Source organism: Otolemur garnettii, unplaced genomic scaffold (genome assembly GCF_000181295.1).
Source record: "Otolemur garnettii isolate 467f Iridium unplaced genomic scaffold, OtoGar3 scaffold00005, whole genome shotgun sequence".
Classification (NCBI taxonomy): domain Eukaryota; kingdom Metazoa; phylum Chordata; class Mammalia; order Primates; family Galagidae; genus Otolemur; species Otolemur garnettii.
This window is the reverse complement of record NW_003852400.1, coordinates 36,883,003-36,893,853: the sequence shown is the minus strand read 5'-3', so window position 1 is coordinate 36,893,853 and position 10,851 is coordinate 36,883,003. Positions and strand designations below refer to the sequence as shown.

Below are 10,851 nucleotides of genomic sequence, written 5' to 3'. Positions count from 1 at the left end.
GTAGACTGCTGTGGTGTCACAGCTCACAGCAACCTCCAGCTCTTGGGCTTAGGCGATTCTCTTGCCTCAGCCTCCCAGGTAGCTGGGACTATAGGCACCTGCCACAATGGCTGGCTATTTTTTTTTGTTGTAGTTTGGCTGGAGGTGGGTTTGAACCCGCCACCCTTGGTATATGGGGCCAGTGTCCTACTCACTGAGCCACAGGTACTGCCCAAGACTTCATTTTCTTAAAATTAAAAATAATTTCCAATTTTAGTAGCTTTCTCAAAGGTCAAATCATCCTCACTAAAGGGGAAAAAAGTGAGAGTAGTATGGTCTGGGCTTATGAAAATAACTATTCAAAACTATGAAACCATTAGAAGACAATGGTTTAGGGAACAAGCTCTATTACTCTGGTCTCTGGCATAGTTTTTGGATATGATATGAAAAGCACAGGCAACAAAAGCAAATATAGACAACTGTAATTACATCAAACTAAAATGTTTATGCACAGCAAAGGAAACAATTAACAGGGTAAAGAGACAACCTATAGAATGGGAGAAAATATTTACAAACTATAGATCTGATAAGGGATTAATATCCAAAATATATAAAAAACTCAACTCAAGAACCCAATTAAATAATGGACAAAGGACCTGAATAGACATTTCTCAGAAGAAGACATAAATGGGCAGTTATAGGAAAAAATGTTCAACATATCTTGTTGTCAGGTAAATGCAGATTAAAGCTGCATTGATAAATCACCTCACACTTGTTAAAATGGATATCAATGAGACAAAAGATAACTGGTGGTGGTGATGATATGGAGAAAAGGCAACCCTCTAACACTGTTGGTGGGAATGTAAATTAATTTAACCATTATGAAAAAATGCATGAAGTGTCCTCAAAAAATTAAATATAGAACTTCAATATGAATCAGCAATCTCACTACTGGGTTTACCCCCAAAGGATATGAAATTAGTATGTTGAAGAGCTATCTGCATGTTCACTGCAGCTTTATTCACAATAGCCAAGAAATATAGTCAGCCTAATTGTCCATGAGTGGATGAATGGGTAAAGAAAATGTGTTGTGTATAATAAATATGCAATGGAATACTATATAGCCACAAAAACGAAATCCTATCCTTCATGACAACATCGATGAACCTGGAGGATATGATGTTAAGTGAAATAAGCCAGGCACTGAAAAACAAATACCATGTGCTCAAGCTTATAGATATAGAGAGTGGAATGGTGGTTACATGGGGCAGAAATGGTTGAGGGGGTTCGGGGAGATGTTGGTCACAGGATACAAAATTTCAGTTAAATAGGCCAAGCACAGTGGTTCACACCTGAAATCCCAGCACTCTGGGAGTCTGAGGCAGGCAAATTGCTTATGCTCATGAGTTTGAAACCAGCCTGAGCAAGAGCAAGACCCTATTTCTAAAAATAGCTGGGTTTTATGGTGAGTGCCAGTAGTCCCAGCTCCTTGAGAGGCTGATACAGGAGGATCTCTTGATCCCAAGAGTTTGAGGTTGCTGTGAGCTATGACACCACAGAACTCTATCAAGGGTGACAAAATGAGATTCTGTCTCAAAAAAATTTTTTTTTCTGTTAAATAGGAGGAATAAATTTAAGAGATCTATTGTATAACATGGTAACTATAGTTAACAATATACTGTATTCTGAAAAATGCTGAGACTATATGTACAGTGTTCTCACTGCAAAAATGATAACTGTGTGAGGTAATAAATATGTTAATTAGCTAGATATAGTCATTCTATAAGGTATATAAGCTTTATTTTTAATTTTTATTTATTTATTTTTTTTAGAGATAGAGTCTCATTTTATTGCCCTCGATAGAGTGCCGTGGTATCATAGCTCACAGCAACCTCCAACTCCTGGGCTTAGGTGGTTCTCCTGCCTCAGCCTCTTGAGTAGCTGGGACTACAGACACCTGCCAGAGTGCCTGGCTATTTTTTTGTTGCAGTTTAGCCAGGGCTGGGTTTGAATCTACCACCCTCAGTATATGGGCCTAGCACCCTACCCACTGAGCCACAGGTGCTGCCCAAGGTATATATGCTTTAAAACAGTATCTTGTACATGGTAGAAACACATAATTTTTTTCTATCTATTGAAAAACTATCAAGTATAAAAGCAAGTGTATGAAAAGTATTTGTTCAGAAAGACCTGATATGAGGTCTGTTATTCACTGAGAAACTCATCCCCTGTACTTGGTATTCAAACTCACAAAAACCTCTTTTACTAGTGTCCTGCTGGTAAGAATCAGGAAGAAAGGGAATATCAAGATTAGCTTCATGATAATCATTTGGGGGTTGACATAAAAGGCGACAATAAAATAGAAATTTTCTGACAACATTTCATGTTTAAGCCAGATTCCCTGCCAGGACATTTTCTGCTTGGATGAATAAAGCAGGATTTGGTGATATCTTAATGAGTTTCACAGAAAGGGAGCTGAAGCATGAGTGCAAGCTGGCCTCTGACATTAAAATAAAGCAAACATGGGATTTTTGCCAAGTTAAAAACGTCCATGAAGCACTTTTTGGACTGTAGGAGACACTGAGTCCAAAAAATGTTTAACATAAAGCTAGATGAAGGTCAGTTAAGTGAAATCATTGCAAAATGTGAGTACACAAATAAGAAAGAATAAAATAATTTGATAGCACCTTTCCATCTACTATTCTTAATGTAATCATCTTCAGTAAAATCACCCTCACGGGTAGAAATGAGCAGGCAGCTGGTCCTCCCAGTAGGAGAAAGTCAATGCTGATGACTCCTGATCCTCTTGATCAGCTGCGGATCTTGCTGCATCTTAGCGTTCATAGAACCTGCTGATGGTCCCAAATGAGGCACAATGGCTTCTGTCCTTATACTGTAGCAAAAGGAGCTGCTCCAGGCTGCAACTGGGTTAAGGAGACATGTTTTGATAAATTATATAGAAGTCTGCTTTAGGAGTTCATGCGAAACTTAACCTTGTTTTATAGCACAGGGATTCAGTTGTCAGGAATTGACAGGACAGTTTAAAACAAAGCCCATACAAACACTCCTTTTTAAAGTTTCATCCATAGAGACACACAGGTACTAAAGGTCCACAGTCATCCTTCTTCATCACTGCTGCTCCAGGCATCTTCAAAGGCTGGATTTAAATGTGATTTGGTTGTAGTCTAAAAAAAGAAAAAGAAATAAAGATTCTATTTTCCTACCTCATAATTTTAGGCTTATAGTATAGTTATGAAATATACCAGATGAACAGCAATTACATTATTTTGAAAGAAGGTGTTTTGTTTTGAAACAAAAATAATGTAAGAAATACCCTATATATAAAACTTCATTTTAAGCTGACACACTGAACTTTATCCAAATAACGTATTTCTTTCTTTCTTTTTTTTTTTTAACTATCAATTGGTTACTTTATTTCATATGAAAGTTTCATTGGAAGAAGAAATTGAAAAGTCAAGGACACTAGATTCACATACACTGGCCAAGTCTCACAGGATTCAACCTCTTCAACAATTTGCTTTTTATTGAGAAACAAGGACATACATCTTAAAAGCCTCACATTGAAGCCCAATACATGCATCCAACCCAGACAACAGATGTGCAAATGAATATGCAAGACAATCTCTGGAAACTCTGGTCTCCTGGATCACCACAATGTGTTTTGTCCCTCTGGCTGTGACACAGTTTGTCCCTTACAGTGACTTAGTCCATTTCAACGCATTCTGCAGGTTTGTTCACTTGGCTAGGACTGTCTCCCAGTCAGCCCCTTTGTGGTTTACAACAGTAGATGCCCTGGTTAGGACAGGGCACAGAGTGATTAAGAACAAACAGAGAACAGCTCACAGATGTACAGAAGGGCAAACAGTTCCCAGGAGGAAAATGCCAACTTTTCTTAGCATGGGCGGCAGACTTCAAGGAAGTCTGATTTGTCACAGATTGCTTCTTGATGTGACTGGCAAAAAATGTACATATCAGGCAAGTTTAAGGCAGGTCTCCAAGGAGGGGAGCCATTTGCTTTCTGACATAATTTTAAGATCTGCACCCTAAAGGATCCTATTTTACCACTTGTGTGTGGATAGAGAAACACAAATGCCGACACAAAAAATCTGACTGGCTGATGCCACCTGGGCTGTTCTCAGCATTGGTGTTGCCTGTAATAAGACACATGGAGTCACCATGAGGCATGGCTGCCTCATGGTCCCCTCACCCTCCCATAGGTGCCACAGGGCCAACCTCTGCTTCCCCAGTGTTTCCAGGCTTACATGCCCACCCTCCCCACCCTGAGCTGCCCAAAGTATCAGGCCACCATGAGATTTGGCTCCTTTCTTACTGAGGTGCCATTTATACAGCCTGATTTGGCTAGAACAACAATAACACAAAATCAGTTCCAAGGCTCTCATGCACCCAAGATTTTTATAATAAAAATCAGCCCACACATGCAGACATGCTCACGAATGCAGACAGACTTGCGGAAAAGGTCAGAGGATGCCTCTTCCAGGCAGTAGGCTGTGCCCAGAGGCTGCCTCACTGTTCAGTGCACAGATCTTTCGCAACCTCAGTGCAAAATGTCAGAGCGAATGAGACCAAAATGTCTGTCTACATCAGGTGTCCTCAAACTATGGCCCGTGGGCCACATGCAGTCTGCAGAGGACATTTATCTGGCCTGCGGGGTGTTTTTGCCACCGCTGCTTGTCCTTTTAAACTATAGTCCGGCCCTCCAACGGTGTGAGGGACAGTGAACTGGACCCCTGTTTAAAAAGTGTAAGGACACCTGGTCTAATATAAATGCCCCTGCTGGGACTGAGGGAGTGGGTTAATGAACCAGGGTCAAGAGGAGCTCCCTGGAGTGACCCGCTGGAGAATCCTTGTTCACTGGATTGACATTTTTTCCCTTCATGATTGAAAAATGCAGCTTAAAATGTATCTATGTAACACCCCAAACAACATCTTAGAAAATGCAAAGTATGTTTAACAAAAATCCCAGCTGTACAGAAAGGTATTGACCTTCGGTGTCTTCAGTGGCCACATACCTTGTGCTGTTCATACAGATGAAAACTGAGGAGAACCTCATCTAGTTTGAAAATCTCCCATCTGTGACTATAAATACGTAAAACTGCTGGCTGCATGCGACTGGTTCATGAAGGTTCCCTTTGTCCTGTTGCTCCATGTCTGGTAGCAGGTGACAGCCTAGTGGTGGCCTCACACAGGGAACTCAGGGCCTCCTTTTCTGGGTCTCATCAGCAGTTGCCTAAATCAAAAGCTGACAAAGGGGTTCATCCAGAGGAGTAACGGGGACCCCCAAAACAGATTTCACCCCTTCCCATCACAGCCTCCACTCCCACGTGGGCTTCTCACTCTTCAGCCTCTCAAACTGTCTAGTCCTTGCATATTGAGTGGATCTCGGTGCCAAACTTAATCAGCAAAAGTGAAAAACAGAAGACTCTCAAGGTACAGGAAGATCAACAGCATTGAGGTCACTGCAGGTGAAAAATCACTGCGTTCAGTCCACTGCCCTGGGACACAGGACATAAACTGAAATCCACAGAGAATCAGAGGATGGACTGGAGATGGCTATGTACGTAGTGAAGAGCACAACTGTTCCCCCGTGGGCAGGGATGGTCCGTTTTCTGAATACTCTTTGGCAAACACTGCAGTGGTGCGGGCGGGCTTGATGCAGCAGCACTTGGGACACTTGTAGATCACTTCCCCCTCTTCAGCTGCAAACTCTCGTGTATTCTTTTGTAGCATTTCCTTTGGGTACCGTCCCTGGGTGCAGGAGCTTGGTTCTCAGATGGGAGGACGGAGTGAGCACCGCCAGGCAGTTGAACATGACCCAGTTGACTATGGAGTACCAGCATGACAAAGCCACCACCAGGTCTGCACAGAAGACCAGACGCCACGTCATGACGCCACAGATCATGCCACGGCTGTCATGTATGAACCAGACCCTGTCTGCCACTCCGCCGGCCTTGAAGGAAGAGCAGAACGAAGTAGAGCCATAGGGTGCTGCTCAGTGCCCCAGAGCCTGTGTCCTGATGGCAGCAGGATGTCCCGACACACCCTCAGATTATTTCTAAACATCACGTGAGCATTTTGTGCTTTTGGTTCAAGATCTTAAGGGACATGCTGTCCTGTCTGATAGGATCTGAGGCCTGGGGGGGGCAGGGGTAGGGCTGTCAGGTGCTGCGGATCCTGCTGGCCTGCAGTGGGAGCGGCTGAGGCAGGGACTCATTATGCGGCCAGGCTCACGGGCAGGCCCACGGCGCAGCTGGTCCCCTTGGTCTCGACAGGCCAGTAGGAGGGACACAGCAGTGCAGCAAATGCTAGAGCCCGAGCTCTGCCCCCAGTAACTTGTTTCCTTCCAAATAGTCACCTCACAAATACAGACAGACATACATATGGAGGTAGCAGTTGCTCAAAGTATTTCTGAGAAGGTGGCACACTGACATCCATGGGGCTAAGTCTGGACTCCAGGTGGACAGTATGACTTAACCGTCTGAAATATTAATGTTGGCAACCCTTCATTTTATTAATGTAATTGACTTTTATAAATAAATAATCAAATATAGGGAATGAACTATTTATCAAGCTGAGAAATACCATTTTTAGTTCAAAAGGTAATGTGAATTAGGTAGTGAAGTTTATTTACTTATTTTTATGTGATTGGTAAAGTAGTTTAGTAACAGATGCAAAATATGTCTGAAATGGTAACATGTTTGTAATCACACACAGGTTTCCCTCAGAGATTTTTCTCCGGGATTATATGCATTTAAATGATGGTCATTTAAAACAACAACAACAAAATCACAGTATTCTTATAACTTAGAGGCATACCTAATGAAGGTAATCAGCAACTACAGAACCTTTACTTGTGGTGTTTCAAATAAGCTCACTTTTTCTGAATGGGAACCTCCTCAGCCCCTGTTAAATGACTAAAAGGGCTTTCACGTGTCTCATTTTTAAAGTATTTTATTTTGCAGCTTTCACATTTTCTACAAATTTGTTCAGATCCATATTCCAATATTACATTAGTATCAAGACTACTCTTAAATTATCTTAGATGTTTTGCCTTTTACCAATTATAGAAACGTTTTCTGTTAGAATAACCCCTACTCAATGTCTCAGAATGTTTATTTCCTCTTTGAGGAATATTATGACTTAGAATTCTTATAATTCAAACAATGAAGACACTAGAAAAATTGAGTGTTCCCAGTAAATTTCTCAAGTATCAGGTAGGTTAATTGGAAAGCAACATACAGTTGGTCCTCAGATAACAGACAAGATAAGCTCTGAGAATGTCTTTGGGTCTGATTTGTATGTAATGCAGATTCCTGATGAACAGTACAAATTCTGTAACAACAACACTACACTGGCTCGTGGTAATAATAATATAGCATAATACTATAATTAAAATAATAAGTGTAAAAGTAGAGGTTGAATTACAGAAACTATTGAAGTCTTTTAATTCAAACAGTCATAAAAAAACTTATACAAAAATGTTTACATAGGAGAAAGGAGACATTTTAAAAGAGAATATTAAAGGTTAACACTCACCTAAAGTTACATCAATGCTAGGCTAATAGGGGGATGTTACACTTATTTTGATCTTCTAACCAAATCAATAAGAACCTTTCCATTTCAATATTAATCCATGTGGGCCTTAGTCATAATTCATGCTTTCACTGGAGCACTGCCTTTCCCATGCTCTGTTACTCTCGCTTTATTCCAGTAGTTGAGTGATCGAAGCCTAAAGTTTCCCCAGTGAATGATGGTGTCTGGCCTGTCTCTGAACCCTTAATTATTTCTACTTTCATTTCCATTGTAATCCCCTTTCTCTTTGCTGCAGGCTCACCTGGACTTGCAGTGGACTTTCGCTCGGGAGGCATGGTTATAGGGTAAACACAGACTCACAAAACTGAATTAGAAAGTTAAGACTAAAGAGATGCTGTACAACGAAACCAACTGCTAGCATAAAGATGCTGTGCCAATGAACCACTTACACCATATGAATTTGCTTAAATGTGCGGAAGAAGCTAGCTCTTGAGTTATTAATCTAATTATTTAAGTTATCCTTCTGGGGAGCATTGGGAGCCTGTTTGTAAGTATGGAATGCCATTAAGTCTGTAACCCTGTACTGCTTGTATTCATTTAAGGCATTTTTTACAGTTGTTAATTAGATCAGAATACATTATAAACCTGATGTTGACTACTGTCACTTAGGTGTACAACCAAATATCCATTATATCCCAAATGTTCAGACATAAAACTGTTATCAAATCTTAGTTGACTACTCACTAATTGCTAGCAGCAGTCCACTTTTATTTGCAATAGTAGTATATTATTCTTTCATCCAAACATTCACTGAGTTTTCTGTCTTTTTGAGTTTACAGTTTACTAAGTTAGGTTATTTCATGAGAGTTACTGTCACTGGTGGTTAAGTGATTCCTCTTCCCTACTCTGTCTTTAAGAAACCTTTAATTCTGCCTTCAATATCTACCAAAAATGTCCCTGGGTAGAAAAGCTACACAAAGTTTATGCACCTCCTAATTTTACCATAGAAGCCCAATGTGTAGCCTATTAAACATTTTAATTTCATTTGAAAACTCAGTCTAATAGAAGAAGTATTTCATTATAAATTATTTTTGCTATGATGAACACAATAAATCATAATATAGTTACATAAATTATTTTACTGTTTTAAATGAAATATAGTATGAATGCATTGCAGTAATACTAGAAATATATTTTATTGCTAATACAATGACAAGTAAAATATTATACTTGTAATTAAAAGCTACAATAGCAATGCAGATAGGTACAGTACATAATACTGTTTGAGATCCACTCAAGGGATATTTCGCTTTTCTCTACAACATCTCCTCCTAGTGGACATCTGGTCTGTGCCTGAAATTACTCATTTCTATTTCACCAGGGTGCCGGTTCTACTGACAGTTGTAAATATTATGGAGATAAAGAAGTGTTAAGTTTAGAGATGACCTAGTCCAAGTGCAAATGATGGGCAGGGGGAAAAATTAAACTTATCATTTGCTAGGATACATATTGATAACTTTCAAATTTCTCACCGGTAATTACTGGAAAGTCTCAGGGTTGTGTGGGTTAGCCAGTGATTATACATTTACTTAATGTGGCAAGTAGAACAGCTATGTAGTATGAAAGTCAAAATAAAGCAAGATTCTTGATAAGAGGTCAGATTTAAAATGTAATAAATCTTCCCTATAGATCTCACATAAGAAAATAAGATTAGAAGTTACAAATAGGTTTGCCTTGATCATGCCCAAGTTTTAGAAAGTGGAGGCAAAAGGATGCCAGATTTCTCAGAATAAAACAGTCTGCAGATTAAGTAACAGGATTTATGCTTAAAGACCATGAATCTTGTCCCTATCATCCAATGACCTTCCTTTCTTTAACAGAAACTTTGGGTATCAGGAGAAACACCCATAAGGTATTATCTTTGTTGGTGGGAGGTAAATTTTCTCTTAAGGGTGGGTTTGAAAGGAAATCTCAGACAATTTCATTTGACAATTCAAATATTTGGAAATATCATAAACTTGTCCCAGATCACAAGGGTCATGAATGACAGGACTGAGACCTAAACACAGATTTATCTGAAGCTAAAAACTAAGTCTGTGTGTATGTATTTTATTTTGTACTGTGCTGTGTTGCCACCTGGGGAAACTGCAAATCATTTGTTTGATAGTTGAGATAAAAACACTTTTAAATATGAGCCAGACCGTATAACATCCATGCAAGGGATCTTGTGGAGTTACGGTCTAGTGAAGACAGACTACCGGGATTTGTATCACAACCATATTCATGTTATACCTACGTTGACAGGAAGCTTTCAAACTAAAGTTTCATGGAAATAACCTTAGCACAAGCCATTTAATATTACTATGAGAAGGACTACTATCTTAACGATTCTGAACAGTGTATTTTAAAAGATAAGGTTTTATAGCTTTAAAATTTAAATATAAATCTCAACTTATCATATATCTCTATTTGATTTTCTATTTGTTTTGCTTAATTTTTCACATACAGAGTTTCTTTATATAATGAGTTAAAACTATCAGTATAACTACATAACAAGGAAATAAAGCATCAGAGTCACACAATGCCTTTATAAATGAAACAATTTAGTTTTTTCCTAATATCTTTTTCTATATATAAGTCATGATAGATTTCCTTTTCATTTATTTTTTACTATTTTCACTTAGTACATGACTGTGATAATTCTTAACATGGCCTATAGTGTTCTAACTTGGATTTAATGTACCCAGTAATTCCCAAAAGAGCAGGATGCAATAATGAAATAATAATGCAAAAAAATGGATAAACCCATTTATTTGACCATATTAGACTTTATCCAGAAGAATAATCCTTCATCAAAATACAGCTGTGTACTAAAACTAATAAGCCATAATAAACCAAATTAGACATGTGATGAAATCTGGAAGCCAGCTGCTTGATTATTTCTCAACACCTGTTTCTTCTTTCTTTCCTTGGATTAGGGGCCAAAATAATTGCCAGGATTTACATCACAGTTACAAATACATTTTCAATACTTGCTAGGTGTTATCAACTATCCCTGTAAAAATTCTAATACTATGTTTTTTGACACAGTCATATTTTCATTAAAGGAATTAAAGACAGTGTATGCAAATTTTTTTTTTTTTGAGACACAGCCTCAAGCTGTTGCCCTGGGTAGAGTACTGTGGCATTACAGCTGCAGCAACCTCCAGCTCCTGGGCTCAAGCGATTCTCCTGCCTCTGCCTCCCAAGTAGCTGGGACTATAGGCACCCACCACAATGCCTGGCTATTTTTTGGTTGCA

General features: G+C 39.2%; 1 protein-coding gene and 1 pseudogene across 2 annotated transcripts in view; both read right to left on the bottom strand.

Annotated features, from left to right (window-relative positions):
• Positions 1–2,005: 2,005 nt before the first annotated feature.
• ERCC8 (ERCC excision repair 8, CSA ubiquitin ligase complex subunit) overlaps positions 2,006–10,851 on the bottom strand; it is a 63,180-nt gene continuing 54,334 nt past the window's right edge. For both annotated transcript variants that reach the window (XM_003782738.3, XM_023519450.1), the window contains one exon: positions 2,006–3,164. In XM_003782738.3, the coding sequence (XP_003782786.1) occupies positions 3,096–3,164 (69 nt within the window). In that variant the 3' untranslated portion in view covers positions 2,006–3,095. The remainder of the gene's footprint in view (positions 3,165–10,851) is intronic.
• Positions 5,200–6,453, bottom strand: LOC105887915 (annotated as a pseudogene).